This window comes from Miniopterus natalensis, chromosome 4, assembly GCF_054644295.1.
Source record: "Miniopterus natalensis isolate mMinNat1 chromosome 4, mMinNat1.hap1, whole genome shotgun sequence".
NCBI classification, from domain to species: domain Eukaryota; kingdom Metazoa; phylum Chordata; class Mammalia; order Chiroptera; family Miniopteridae; genus Miniopterus; species Miniopterus natalensis.
In genome coordinates, this window is record NC_142084.1 from 42,915,158 (window position 1) to 42,931,846 (window position 16,689).

General features: G+C 34.4%; 1 protein-coding gene across 2 annotated transcripts in view; it reads right to left on the bottom strand.

Annotated features, from left to right (window-relative positions):
- The window catches only part of LRBA (LPS responsive beige-like anchor protein), a 504,104-nt gene that overhangs the window by 223,940 nt on the left and 263,475 nt on the right, over positions 1-16,689 (bottom strand). For both annotated transcript variants that reach the window (XM_087816509.1, XM_087816508.1), the window contains exon 38: positions 5,584-5,708. In XM_087816509.1, the coding sequence (XP_087672635.1) occupies positions 5,584-5,708 (125 nt within the window). The remainder of the gene's footprint in view (positions 1-5,583; positions 5,709-16,689) is intronic.

Sequence of the window (16,689 nt, forward strand, 5' to 3'; positions counted from 1 at the left end):
CAAGGCAACACAGCCATCAGTAGTCAGTCAGGAGCCCCTGGCCCCAGAATCAGGGCTCTTAACCACTACACAAATATGAACGTATAGGCAGCATTCTGATTAGTCCACTGATTCTCACGTTCCTCACAGTGCATTTTAATTATAATTTAGAATTATAACAAAAAAGTAAGGAATAAAAAATATTCATTTCCAAACCTAAATCTGATGAGCATATGACAAACACATCAATAACAACTAAATTCAACACCCTGCTCATTACTTTCTCTGATTATTGCCATACATATTCGGAAGTATGCCAAACATATTTGAAAAGGGAGAAAAAAATCTTTAATCTGCAAACATTTACAAAAAAATGAGAGAAGCCAGTGGCAATATAAAATAGCTCAGTAAATAAATTCACATTCATTTAAATGACCATTAAATATAATTTTTTATCCCTTTCAACTGGAATTTTAACATTTTAAAATATGTTTTCATCATGCTGACACATTCAAACACAGAAACTTCTAAGTAAAATTTTATCAAAAAAATTTTTAAAGTATTCTAGGACTACTATATGCATACAAACACCCACTTTTTATTTATTTACTTATTTTTACAAGCTCAGATTCTGGAATTGTTCAACCTCAACTGAAAAAACCTCTTGTCATGGAAAATATGCAGCTTACTGATATTTAGAATGGTTTTCCTGTAATTAACTCCCCCTTGAGGATTTTAAGTTAGCAGCAGTAAAATTACCAGCAGTACTCTAATACGCACCACATGCGCTGGTATTCAATTCTCAATGGTCTAATAGCTTTCTGCTAAAGAACTTTTTTTTTTTCTTCAAAATTAGAACAAAACTGTCCCAAGCATAAAATAAAAGATAATTATCATGTTTATGTGCGGGTAAAAGTATATTTTTAACTTTCCTTTGCCTTATACTAAATCAACAACTGAAACAAGGATCAACTATTTTGAGTGAGTATATTCTACACTTGTATAAAAGTTTAATTGAATGAAGTCAGAACATACTTTTGGTTCAGTTTTAAACCTTGACTCAGATCTTTTCCGGCTAATAAAATTATTACCAAAGATGGTAACGGTTTAAATTTTCCTATCACTATTAATAGATTGCATTCGTCTCATCTCACATTTTATTCTGGTTTAATATTCATTCTAACTTAATAACTAGAACACGACTGCTACATAAGTTGGATACATTCATCAAAAATGCTTTCTGTCAATCATGATTTCTGACTCACTAAAGCTAAGAGCCATGAGAGGACTCAGGGAGAAGCTGGTCCTCAAAATGTAAAGTTCAGGTTCTTCAGAGCTAGCACAGGACATGAGTTGATTTATTTACTCAACACAGGCTATGTAAGTAAAATTAAAGCAGAGTAAGAACGTGGAAAACTGTTCCACCTCCGATATATAAATCTCCTTTCAAAGTCCACTGCACAAGTGAACTAGGAATCAGTAAGCCATATTACAGTAAAAGTTTAAACATTAAGAATTCCACTTTGTTTAAAAAAAATTACTACTGAAAGAACCAAGTGACCGCAAATGTACATAAAATAAATATGGGTGTCCAGCCTAGTGTGATGTGAAGTACATATATAACTGTTCATTCTGAACAGGATACAGAGAGAGTATATTATACACAACTATTTTCCTACAGTAATTCCACTTTGTACCGTTTGTGCAGTTTCCAAAGGCTTCCAAGTCGAGATTTACTCTAAGAAGTAGCGAAACTACAAAGGAAGATTAGGAGAACAAACCAAGTTCATCTCCTAATGGTCATGCGTTCCCCAAAAGTATGAAACAGAGAACCTAGTGGATGTTGAATCCTAAAAAGAAAATAGTATCTGGCATTACTGAAGTTATGAGAGCGCGGCATCACTTAGGGTCTTTACATGGTCTGTCATCCCTACAGAACCAAATGAGGTACTTGCCTCATGCCCGGCAGCTACAACATACTTTTTAAAGTCTCTTAAATCCTCCTCATAGATTTCTGTTAGCATGAAGTCTCTACAAACTAAAAGCGTCTTGAATTCAACAGGATTCTACTGCTAAACTCTTTCAGTGTTTAAATTAAAACCAATCTTTCTGCCGTTTAAAACATGTTTCATGTGGCTTTAATCTGAATATAAAATTCCCATTATATTTAACAATGGGTTTTAGAAGACAGCATAGCACAATGGTAAAAAAATCGGATTAGTCACGGGTTAACCTGGGCTTAATCCCGCATCTACCAAGAATTATGTTGGCCTTTTCAAAATTCCTCAGTTTCCTTTTCTGTAAAGAATAAAGTTAAGACTAAACTTTAGCCTTAAGTTCTTTCCAGATCTAAAATGCTATGATAATAAATAACCGACAAGCTGGGCTCTGTGCATCAGGAGAATGTTACGAATCATTACAACTCATTTCTAATAAATTTTAAAACTATAAAATGGAAGAAAATGCCCTGAAGAATTAAATATCCACCTCTATTTGCTGCTGCTAATTTCCATAAAGAATATTTAATCATAAGAGGAAGTATTAGTTTTAACTTAAAAATATGACTCAGTTTCTGCAAAGTTAAAGAAACCTCCCATTACAAAATGACTTTTATAAATAACCACTTTGGAGGGTCTCTCTTTGAAAAATTACCTAAAGCCCTTTTCCCCAAGCAAGTTAATGTGAACTTGGGAAGGGCAATTAAATTGTCAGAATTAAAAAATTTGTTTTTAACTAGAAGGTAGCCAGAAGTAGAGTCATGGGGCTAGTATTGATCGCCCGAACAGAGAACATCACTCTTCAGGTATTTACTCTGCCACCTTTACACCAGAGGCTTTCCTTCAAATCAAATCAATCTATAAAAAAGATGGCTCTTAGGACTAAAATACATAACTAATCTCCAACGGCATTTCTATTTAGATGCCGTCCTTTGATAATGATAATATACTTCATGATGTTTTAAGATTCTGCATTTTCAAAATGTCCTGTCTCCTTAGTTAAATCAATTATAAATAAAAGTGAGAAATCATAAAACAGCACAAAATCAGCACATTAGCCTCAGTAATATCTACTTTAAATATTCAAATTCCACATTAAAGCATAGTATTTATCCATGCTAAATTCTGTAATTTCAACTGCTTTTTGATATTGTTTATTTTGCATTCTTGACTCTTAATATGTTTACTTTCATTAGCTTCCTATTGTTAAGTTAGGATTAAAAAACAAAAACTTTCACAATTAACACAAAATTAAAAATGAATGTCAACTATAAGATACTTTAAAAAATATTTTAAAATTAAGTTCTTTGTTTACATATTAGCGTAAGTTATGACATCAAACAATACTATAGTACAATCTATGTGCTGAGTTCCAAAATTGTCTAATATTTCTTTATTGTTTAAAATAAAAAGCATATACAAAGTATGATTAGATTTGGCATCTTTTTCAAAAAAATGTTATCTTAAATATGACATGTCTTCTTAATTGGAAGACCACTGACGAATCTCCTACATATCTGGTTAGTTTTTTGAAACATACATTTCAGATTTAAGTTTTTGTTTTTAATCTTTTCAGAGCCTTTTAAATATTAATCATTATAAGATTAGTGTAAACTGTTACCAAGTAGAATGAAATTACATAAAATGCTTAACTGTACTTCTCTCTCTCAATGTAAAAGTGCATAATAAAATACAGGTAAGTAATTAATATATTAATCTTTTAATTACTATTTTGAGCTATTAGAGTGAAATCTGCTTTTATACAGGATTTAAAACATCTTAATTAAATGACAGTAAGCATTGCTAATAAATACCTTTTCAAATCAGCTTCCTAGCATTAAAAAAGTTAACATGATATTTATTTTAAAACATAAAATTAAACAATAAATTATAAATTTATTCATTATGAAGTTTATATTCCCCCAAATAGTCAAATATGTTATTTTTGATAAAAATAGATTTCAATAAACTCTGTAATTAAATCTATCCCATAAACTTTAAATTCAGTTGCTGATATTTCTTTCAGATAAAAGGGTTAACAGTTTGCCTTTGTACAATTTTAGAAAACAAGTCCCTCTCTCCAGATATAAAAGAAAAATTTTTCACAAAAACATTTGTATTTCTGTTCATTGACTTCAGAACTCAGATTTCAATGTGAAATGACAGTTAAGAAGACAGGAAAACACCTATTAAATTTTAAGTGCACATGGTAACATCTGTTTGACTGAAAGGGATAAAACCACAAAAAGGCTGACTTTTCCACGTAAGGATCATTAACCAAAAACAAAAACAAAAACAGGAAAGAAAAATATATATGTATATACACACATACACGTGTGTGCGTCTGAAATCTATACGCCACATAAAATGGACACGAACCGTAAAAGCAGAAGTAGCCTAATTAGTCCTACATCTTATTTCTCCCTCTCTACCTCCTGCAGTTGGAGATGTGGGGCTCTGAGACTATTATTGCTTTTAGATCACTGTGTTATTGACTAGTCTCTGTATGATCATTTATTTTAAAGGACTGATGTCACATTTGGTGTTATATCTGATGACATATTGTGGACATTTTCTTCCAGAAATGGCTCTTTAAGGCCGAGTGCAAGAGGTTAAGCTGCCTGACTGAGGCCAAACCTAAGACCACAGACTTTTAATCTAAATTCTCAATATCCATATTGGATGTAATTTTACATGTATTTTGTATACTGGATACTATCATTTAACCATAGCTGCTAAGTATTAAACTAATCCCCTACAGAAGGGAAAATAAAACTATTTCTTATCTTATTAAAAAATAACCAATTTGTATTTTATAAAATCAACGTAATTTTAACATGGAGAGGGGCGTTTTCCACCTTCAAAAATGTCTTAATTGACTTTCAAAAATTATAAAATATTACGTGAAACCAAATGTCCAAAGAGAATAAATGATCAAATCCAAAGGACTCTTTCAGTTTCTCCAATTTGCTCATCAGGCTTCCAGCTAAACTGAATCAGAGTGATGCGCATTATATGAAAAGAGGAGCAGTGTTTTGTTAAGCTCGGTAAGATGATGACGCAGGACAGCGACGTTTGAAAATGATGCCTATTCTCTTCCTCCAGGAGCCACTTGTCACCACCATCTACAAATCAAGGCTCAGAAAGTATCTAGGCACTTGGACATTTATTACCATGTCTCCCACTTCATAATCTCATGCTAAAATACCCTGGCTGAGGGAACACCGCACACACAACCGAACCTAGAAAGCTTTTTGCTTTGTAAATGTCGTCTTTCTGATATTCATGGATTTAAGGCAGGCGTCCTGGATTAATTTACTCAAAGCTGAGTGTGTCACTTAAAAGGAGAAATATTTTAACCTCCTACTCTGAAACAAAGGGTCTATGTGAAGTAAGTTTTGCATGTGTAACATAATAAATAAATACCCTTGACACCATAATTTAATAGGACCCTACACTAGCTATAAAAAATTTAACTTCTCTTTCTGGGGTAACTAGGAAATGTGCTGTTGGACAATTTTACAGTGCCTTGGAATAATGAAGGTATGCTCTTCATTACCAAGTACTGTACCTGCTGCTACTGGCAAGGGGTAGTTTATACACTGACCATGTTCCACGGCTGTTTTTAGTGTCGCTTCAGGATGTGTCGATCCTAGAGGGTTACGCACAAATCGTCGCCGGCGCCGCAAGTCATCTTCCCAGTAGTCAAGGCGCCAGAACTCACGAGGACGACTACAATGAAACAGAGAAGCCACATATGTTAGCAATTATCAAACAGCGTGGTAGCACTGAATTTCTGCATAAAGCTCTCCTTGTTTGCTCTGCCTTTTTTTTCCCTCCCCTTCCTCTTAATTCTCCCTCCACATCACACTCCCCTTTCTGCAATCTTTAACTTAGGTATGTCCTTGAAAATAACAATATCACCTTCCAGTCTAAGGAACTCCTTTTCCTTTTTCTTGGAAGGTGAAATGAGCACTAAATACATCATTTTGAAATGAATTGCTGACAGTGTGATCAGTTTCCCCACACTCTAGTGGCATGTGCTCTGATTTCAGCCTCATTTCAGCCTCAGCAGGGCACCTTTCTCTGTGGCTGCATTTATAAACCAGAATAGGGAAAAGGCTATTATAAATATGGTATAGCATTACCTATATTAATCAAAGTCTGTCCCCCTTCATTTTTCTTCCTAATTTGTGCCTTTTTGCACAAGGTCAGTAAATCATACCATGAATTCTTGGTCCAGAAAGTGTTAACTTTAATGAATATCTCAGTTACATGGTTATGTATGTGATAATAAAATATTACTCTGTTTAGATGTGCAGGAATTTAATTAAAATAATCTCTTAAAATATTCATTACATTTAGCCCCTGAGGCTTAGAACAACACAAGAAAATGCATTTCTTTTCCATTTACTGTTTTTAAATAAACCATTCCTATAGAGTGAAATAGCAATCTATTTTCAAGCAAATCAGATTGGATTTCTGTTTTATGTAGTCTGTTTTTATATTTAATTAAAAACTACATGCTATATGATGTGCAATAATTGCTATATCAAAAGCATACTTTTGGAAATGTATTTTTTTTAAAAAGGGTTCACTCAATTCAAGTTCTATATTTTCCCCAATTATGTAGATCTTTTACACGGCAATATATAAATGTCAACTTTCTCTCCTGCTAACTAATCATGATCTAACATATTGGAAAATATTTTACAAAGAAAACACTAATATGAAGCTTTTTTCAGTTACAGTAAGAAAAAACCTCTCTGCAGAATATATTTGTTCACTAAAGATATACAGCATGAAAACCTATAGGTTTCGATAATGAAATTTTAAAAATTCATAATCAAAACTTCTGCAAGGAATGACTAATACAAAATAAAATCTCGCTTGTATTTCATGAGCTAATAAAATTGTAGCTGTCAGCTTTGACAAATTAGTGGTCTTGACCAACTGACAGTCCCAAAATCCCCACATAAAAGTTACCCCTATTTTGATGTTTTAAAGATGGCACTCTTAAAATTTCAAAAGATTTATAAATAAGTACATAATCAATTAAAAATTATCCCAGATTAATAAAAGTATAGACAACAAACAGTATGTTATTTAAAGAAAATTTTTTTAAAAACAATAGGAATCCATGCTCTTGTCTGGGAATGCTGGATAGACTGTGAGAACACCAAAGATTTCCTTTGTTGATCTTGATCATGCATAAAGAGGAGGCATAATGCAATCAAAATGGAGCCCCCAAAAGTGTAAGAATGGCAGTCCTCAAAAAGAAAAATTAAAATGCTCTATATTTATTCTTTGTTATTTTGCTGTCTACATTTAAAATGAAAACTAATGTTATGATATCATTTAAAAATAAATAAGAAATATCTAAAGAATATACACACAAGCAAAAGATAACAGTTGTTTGAATTCAATTAATGAAATAAAATTCTCCTTAGGTGAGAGGGGGAAAGGCACGCAGACGGCTCTGTGCTCGGCTTTGATAGTCGTGGAGCATGGATAGGCCCTTTATCATTCTGCCTACCTACACTTATCTGTTAAAATTATTATCAAATATCAGCCAGGATGCAGTCGTGAATCACAGGCTGCCCCTCGTCTTCAGGGGAATGATACAATGAGGGTCTATTCATCAGTGCGGCAATCGGCACAAGTAATTAGTTCCCTAGACTGAGATCTCCTACAAAGCCTATTTCAGTCAGCACCACAAACATATGACCGTGTAAAGCTAATGAAAGCTGCTAAAATTTGTTAACCTTTTCTGCCATCAATCCTTCTAATATTCCATGCTTCAGTATTATGCAAAGGTAGTAAATTATTAATTCGTCATTCATCCATCCTTCTGAGTTTTGAGTCAAATTAAACGATGTCATTCTTCTTGATAACAATTAAAATTATAAGAGATGTTAAGCTGCTATTATAAAATTATTACTAAATTAGGTAACAATAGATTGTACTATAATGCACAAAAGTGAAGTCAAACCAATGGCTATTAAAGCATGTGGTGCAGCAGTTTTGTCACACTGGAAAAACTGGGGGAATTATAAAATTACCCACAAATTACCAAGTAACTCAAAGATAGCACCTATAGAATAAAAACCAAAATTAGAAGGAAGTAGAACTATAATATTTATTTTTGTGCTCTCTAACACTAACAAAAAATGGTCGCAATGGTGTCATTTGGCTAAAACAAAAGCACCAATACATTAGGAATGAGAATTTCTTTCCATAGTAAAAAAAATTTTAACAGGAGGTTGACTTATACTAACTATATGTTTTTGTCTTCAAATGTAAATATTCAACCAAAAATAAAATATACTTAGATACAATCCAAAAAGAATAAAGAACTTTATACATGATAACCTTTACAATAGGCTATGTTTCAGTCCACCTTCTCAATACAAGTAGTCTACCTCCTGTCTCCTGTATAACGCTTCAAAATGATCACAGATCTAGGTCACAGATCTAGAACAGATTACAAAAATTACCTGGAGAGACCAACACTTTCAATGCACTATTGAGAGTCTCTCCACATAAAAGCACTGCTCCAGGTGATGCAGGAGGAAACCCTCAAGGAAGTTACTCATAATGGAATACTTATTGGCCTCATCTGAAACAACAGTTTATCACCTAATTTCTGATGGTGAGAGGAATACATGTTCTTTGAAAAGAAGTCATACTCACTTTTTCAGATGAGGGGGATGACTAGCATGTTTAAAGTCATGTACACAGTAACAAATCTGGGCCTTAAAGTATAATGTTTTGCCCCTCAACCCTACTCCCTCCACCAACATATACTCTCAGTATATAAAATTCTATCGCCAAAAAAAGAGGCATGGATTGTTATTTTAGAACAGAATCAGGAAGTGGAATGAATGTGTGGTTTTCAATTGTTAACTCACTGTAACTTGTGATCACTCACATAAAGATTTCATCCTCCTAAAGAAATACTGTCGTCCCCTCCCCAGAAGCCGGGGCTAGGGAAAGGGGGATTTCAAAATGGCAAATCCGGCACAGTGATCCCACTTTCTTCCCATCAGGTTATGAATTAACAAAATAAATTAATGTATTTTTTGGAGTTATCATTTTGATATGGTTAGTAAAATTAAAAAGAAGTCAAGTATTCAAACCGACTGTTGACCAAATACAAGCATGGATGAGAAATCACTTATTCTGAGACCTTACAAATATATGTCTAAATCGCTGCATACCAATACCTCTACATATCTGTATCTACTCCCTAAAATTGTATTAATACTACATTATGCAACATCCACAAACCTCATCTTTATCCATTTCCAAAAAGTATTCAAATTAAGGATGTGAGCCCAGGCTCTATAAGATCTGGAAATAAAGTCTTCTCTATAAAAGGTGCTATAGTTAGGTCCCCTATCAGTACACAGCCTTCAAGTAGTTAAACCTTTGACTAATAGAAATGCATGTGTCTTTGAAAGTAGAGGATGATACTGAAATTACGTGTTCTAACTTTTCTTTCTAATGATTTCTCCCCAATTTTTTGCCTAAGGTCAGAATCTGAGATTAAAATTACAATGTAGGTCCAACTGTCTTTTTCTAATTGTAAATCATCTAATTGTCTTTCTACTGTTTAAAAAAAACCTTTACATTTATGTGTTTGTATATACACACTTTTAACATATCACTACAATCTATATATAAAAAATACAAAACAAATGCCATTTTATATATACAGAATATGCATTTTCTGTTCTACAAAAACAGAATCAGATAGACTGTTGAAATAAATCTCCGAAGAAAACATAACTCAAGCTATTTCCTTTCCTAGGCCCATTGTGGCTAGTGAGTTGATCAGATAAAACAAATGAGTAAGAATAAGTGAAATGAGAATCAGCTGGAAAAGGCAGAAGTATTAAAATAGGTAGTGAAGCCCAGGCTGGGTGGCTCAGTCAGAGCGCTGTCCCATACCCCAAAAGGCTGTGGGTTCAATCCCCAAACGATAAATGTTTTTCTCTCACCTATCTCTCCCTTACCCCATTCCTCCCTTTCTAAAATCATTAAAATAAATATCCTCAGGTGATGATTTAAAAAAAAGAGAATCAATAACTAAAGTATGATCCACATTCTTCCTCTAATAGCTGAATGGTTTGACCATAAGTATTCTATTATTTTTCACATGTAAATGATAAGACTTTTTAAAGTTCAGTTTTCCTCAAAAAAGTATGGTAAGCCAATTAGCTGATTAACAACAATGAATAGATGAATACTGAAACAGAATTCTAAAATATTTTCTAATAACAATGATTGACTCTTTACCTTGAGCCAGATGCTAGGGGATATAAGGACTATTAAGATATTGTCCCTGATTAAGCAGCACAAAATTGAGAGTTAAAAAACAGTCACTGGGATGTAAAGTACAGCATAGGGAATATAGTCAATAATATTGTAATAACTGTATAATGCATGTGGGTATTAGATTTATGGGGGAAACACTTCTTAAGTTATATAAATGTCTAACCAGTATGCTGCACACCTGAAACTAATATAATATTGAATGCCAATTGTAATTGAAAAATAAAAATAAAGACTTAAAAAATGAAAGATATTGTTGCTGACCTCACAGACAAGACAAATGTGAAAATAAATAATAAGATTCAAAAAAACATGTGATAGAGAATGCTATTAAAGTGGCTATTAAACTGCACAACTCCAGGAGACACTGTTCACATCAAAGTTTGTGTAAGTGGCCCTTCCAGAGTTGTACAGTGCTCGGTGTGCACTGCTGCATGAACACACTATGAGAACAATACGGTGCTATGAGAACACCGGTATTTTCCCCTCTCCCTGCAATGCCCATGCTCCTCTCTGTCCCAGAGTTAAATCCATTCTTGGAGACAGGACCCTGAACAAGGCCCTTCAGATGCTATCACAGCAGTCAGACAGTCAGTATTTATTTCCCTGCTACAGGAAAAGGTGTCCAGACCAGGAACAGATATGGCTGTCCAAAAACAGGCAAAATTCTATACATAGAACAAAACAAGAAAGAACAAAAGAGAAACATTTGCATTTACTTCAGTGAAGTCATGAAGTTTGTATTAGTTTAAGGAAAATTCTTTTCTTGATAGCATTCTATTAAAGTAAAACAACGCTAATTACTGAAATCAGTGATAGCTATATAAATATCCCACTTATTCTATAACTTAAATATATAGACATTTATTATTCAAATTAGATATAGACACATCTCACATCTCTCATCTCAATGGTTTTAGTGTCAATTTAATGTGATTTGGATCTGCATCAATAAAAGAATGATAGTTTTTTTTAAAACTGTCACAATGAAATTATATTAGAAAATTTTCTCATTTTCACCTTACCCACTTTCTTGTAACAAAACCTGATAAATATTTATGACCTTAACAAAAGCCTATAATAAATCCTTCTGGCTAGAGAAAAAGTTCTAAATCCTAGAAAATGTTAGTACTTCATATTTATTCTTAAACTTTTATATTACCTGTTTTCCTAACTCCTGTATATGGCTAGCTTCTATTTTCATATTTTTAGATTAAAAATGCATGCTAGACATTACAACTAAAATAAACGGTAACCTCCAAAAGAAAGTAAACATTTTCAGTGTCCTGTCAGCTAGAAGATAAAAGTGCTTAGTTCTAGCAGAGTTTCACTTTCTGCATAAATCTTGGTGAAATAATGTTCAGGTACTATAGGGTATCATACAACATAAAAGAATGCTTTATCTCACAAACTGAAATCTACAGTGACTTCATGCAGATAGAAAAAATATTAACTCTAACCTCTGTTTACCAAGTACCAACCATAAGTCAAAGGCAGGTGATCTATGCACTATGCCATCTTAATGAAAAGAAAAAATAACCCTTGAATTGTATGCATTCCAGAAGAGGAGCCATCTTCTAAAGCAGGATTCCTTCTTCATGGAGGCCTGACACAGAGATGTGATACTATACTGAGTCACCAGGGCATCATATATATTACTTACGTAAAATTACATTTTATGTAGTTATGAATTTTTGCTCGATGTTTTCAGTGTATTACCTCATTTGCCTTTAGAGGCATGTAGAGGATCATCTTCAATTAGCTGTTACTTCAAGTATTTTATAAAAATGTAACTTTGCAACAAAGTCAATTATTCAAGAAATAATCCCAAGCTTTACCTAGTTGATGTTAGCCTGTTAACCATTTTCTTATTCAGTCGGCATTTCTACCAGTAAGCAGAGTTATGAGAAAATAAAAATCTAGTGTTAATTATACTACCAATTAAAACTCTAACAAAAGACAACTGAAAAGAAATTAAATAAATTATGTTGCTGAACAGTAAAAGCCCTAAAACTCACCTCAGTAGCCATACTATTTAGACAAACCTGATTTATTTTCCCCAAGCATCTAATTTTTAAAAAATTCACCAAACATTTGTTGAGTGCCAAGTATGTACCAGATTTTGGTACATACAAATGAATTATGCTGGGCTCAGGATATGTTTTTTTACGTTATAATCAGGATAAGAAAATGACCAAATATAAAAACTAATACAACTTTGGAATAGACGGCATTTACTGCATTAGGCTGCTCTGTGCTGGGCACTGTGATCTTTTGTAAGTACATTATCACAAAGCCTCACAACAGCCTTGCCCGGATTAAATACTGCTATTTTCATTTTAAAGAAAAAAGAAACTAAGTCTCAGCCATCAGTAGTAAATAACAAGCCCATGGACTTCAAAGCCAATGAGCTGTTCACATGACATTTCCTGTAGAAAATCTCACTGGATCCTGTTATAGCTACGATCAAAGTACTAATTAACCCTGCCTGGGAGGACTGAGGATTTCATTAGGATTTCAATGAGGATCTATTTTGTAAGTTCCATGAGGACAAGGGTTTGTGTCTAATTCACTGACCAAACACAGTAACTGGAACAAAGCTGAACTTAGTAAATAATCAATTAAAGAATGAACAAGATGACTTTTTAAAAGAAACATAAGTGATAAACAGGAATCTGCTGGGTAAAATGGAAAAGACATTCCAAGCGGGGGGGGAAAAGAGCATGAACAAAGGCGTGGAGAAATAAAAAAGATACTTTTATCTAAAGAAGTTCAGATAAGAAAGATCATCTTAAAGCAGCCTTAGCAGTTCAGTTTGTTGATTAAATTCCACATGAGACAAACTCATAGAGAGCAGGCAGTCAGGTCCGGGCGGTGGGGGCACGCAAGTGGAGGGACTGAGCAAAAAAGAAGAGAGAGAGAACTCATGGACAGGAACAGCAGTGTGGGGACTGAGGGGTGGAAGAGGGCATAGAGGGGATAAATGGTGACGGAAAAAATAAAATAATAAAATAAAAAGCAGCCTTAGAGTAGCAAAAGCTAAGGTAGGAAACAAAGGTTTAGAATCAAGATTTCAAAAGGGCTATGTAGTCAACTAAAGCAGTTACCTTTATATCATATAGTCGACAGACAACCAAGCTTCCTCAATAATCTGATCAGCCTTGCCTGCTACATGGCAGCGATATAAATAAAAGAAGGTAGAGGGCTTGGAGCCTAGAGGCTAACATTCGGGAGAGATATTTGAATGGAACAGACCAGATTTGCTGAGACATTCCACCTGGGAGAGGTGGAGATCATGAGGATGACAGCGAGGGCTGGACCAAGGGCAGTGCGGGAGGAGGGTGCTGCTTGAGGGAAATGATGCGGGCAGGTGGGCGTGGTGGGGGAAGAACACCGCATCCTGGATGCCTACCAGTGTCCAGGCAGGAGAGTTTAACAAGTAAGCAGTAGAGCCTGGGAACTCAAAATAGCAGCCTGGCTAGAGGTACAGAAGCTGGAGGTTTATCAGCCTTGGGAGTCAGCCTACATCTCACAAAAGGTTACCGAGCAGTTAATCTGCATTAACTGCTAGATTCAGAGAAAGCTGTATCCAGAGGACGGGAGAAGAGCATACGTAAAATCTGGGAAATTCCAGTATTTAAAATATTGCAGAAGAGTAAAGGATCAATGAAACAGAGAAGAAAGCAACTGTTCCTTATCACCAGTGAGAGAACAGGAGAACCAAAACAGAAGGGTGCCCGAACGGCAAAGCAGCAGGCTCCTCAGAGCAGCGAGTGGGCAGCAATATTTAAATCTGCATAAGGATGTCCGAAAAGACAAGGAAGAGAAGCTTTTATGTTCTGTGTTTTAAAAACAGTTATATGATATAGTTTATACATTGTAAAGTTCACCTGTTTCAAGTGTACAACGCAATGGGTTTTAGTGTATTTATAGAGTGGTGTAACTACCACTGTAGTTTAATTTTAGAATGTTTATTTCCCCCAAAAGCAATCCCACACCCATTGCCAGTCATTCCCCAGTCTCCCCTCCTTGGGAATGGACATGTAGAGGATTTCTCAGTAAGTAGGGTAAACGGTAAGGGCATGTGCTTGCATGCTTTGTCTTGCAGCTTCTTAAATTTGAACCAATTTTAAAATAAGTCATGCTGTAAATGATTGGTATAGGCATCTGTATTAGTATGGCAGCTTTTTAGAGAGTGTAATTATGAGAATGCATAATTTTTTTTAACATTTCCAATATCACTAAGATACCAAAGAAATGAGTCTGACCTTTAAGGGAGACTCTTTAAAATCAAATTAATAACTAATTCATACTGTAAGATATATAAAAATTAAAGTTTTAGAGTAACATATTAAAAATCACTATTTTTAAAATTTCTGAATATAACATGAAAAATATTTTGCTTCATTTCTTTTAAAGTATTTACAATTCATCACCTTGTCTCTACCATATACTAGACCTACGACCTTTACATAACTCATTTATCATCTTTGGGCCTCCACAGACTTACATAAAATAATTATAACTTGTTCAGCCTATCTCACAGGGCTGTTGGGAGGAATAAAAAAAAATGGAGTTATGTGGAACTGCTCTGACAACAGTAAAATGCTATGAAATGTAAACTATTGTTTACAGTTAATAAATTTTAAGTTTAGATACTTCTACATGCCACTTACTTTGTTAATGTATTTAAAGTGGTATCATCATGGACTTGCAACTTCATTTAAACAAAACCAAACCCAAAACTCAATTAAAATGCCCTTTAACAAGCCCTGGCAATGATTAGCTTACTTTCTTTCTCTACAGATTTACTTATTCTGGACATTTTATACAAATGGAATTATATAACATGCAGAATTTTGTGATTGGCTTCTTTCAATTAGAAAAATGTTTGTTTATGAATATATCTTTATTGATTTCAGAGAGAGGAAAGGAGAGGGGGAGAGAGAGAGAAACATCAATGATGAGAGAGTCATTGATCGAGCCCGCAACCCGGGCATGTGCGCTGACCGGGAATTGAACCCCGATCGCCTGGATCCTAGGTTGACGCTCAACCACGTCCAGCCGGGCTAGAAAAATGTTTTTGAGGTTCATCCATGTTGTAGCATGTATCGGTTCTCCAATCCTTTTTATTGCTGAATAACATTTCATTATATGAATATATTGCATTCTGTTTATCCATTCATCGGTTGATAAACATATGAACTGTTTCCATTTGAGGGGGTATTTGGGTTTTATAATTAGAAAACTGAAGTACTCACTTGGTTACCTAGCTAGCATTCACTTTTCTCCCCTTTCCTAACTCTTTCCTAACAAATTTCCCTAATGACGCCTTAAGAATGATAGTTTTGTCTACATAACACTTCTCAAATGATTTGATGATTTATGGAAAGCTGACCCTAACCCAATTATGATAATCGTTTCAATTCTTGTCAGTGATTGGTTCTAGAATCCAGCTTTAAACTAATCATTGCATAAATTTTGCCTGACAATCATTTTTCACCCAAATGAAATGCAAAACTTTTATTCAGTGGTTGGGAGAGTTCGCCCTTTCTTCTGATGGACTGGAACAAGAAAACATGAGACTCAGTTACTGGCATCTATGCAACCATGAAGAAGCCAGACTTGGGGGAAGGTAATTTATACATCCAGGGTCACAAAACTGCAAGCACTGCAGAAAAATGGAGCTGTCCTCAAGCCTTTACACACTTGCACTTTTTGTTTTGTTTTTTAGAGAATTTTTATGCGTTTATTGGAGCCAAACTGATGACATATGCTGGGGAGCAAGCTCTCAAATGCTTCCTGTAATTCTTATGAAAGATCATACTTCTTCACAATTTAAGGAAATGAAGAATTTCACTTTAGTTAGAGCCAGGTTTTCTAAGACGTGCCTTTGAAGCCATGTAACAGATAAAATGATTACTGCTGATGCCATTAGGAATTTGATTACAGTTGTGAAAGAAAAACTAGACAGTAATGAACTGATGCTTTGGTGGAGACAGTTAATATTGACTTCCTTTAAAAAACAGTTTTTGACAATAGAAGGAATTTTAGGGAGATTGGATGGTAATTTAAAGAGGGTAAAGAATAGACTTAAGCATATTTGCAGATGGAAAAGACCTAAGTCCAAAGAAATAGAAGAGACTGAAGATGGCAAAGGGAAGGAGGGCAGAAGCAGGATTTTAGAAAAACAGAAGAGGTGTGGTTCTGGGAAAAGAATATAATTTCCTTGGAAGAAAAAGTCACCTCCCTCTCTGTGGCAAGATAAAAGGATGGATGGCTCTATATTTTAATAAAGGATTTTAGAGTTGAAGAGAAGAACAAAAGGCCTGACTTGGCCTGATTATTTCTATTTTCTGTATTTAATAGCAGGTTT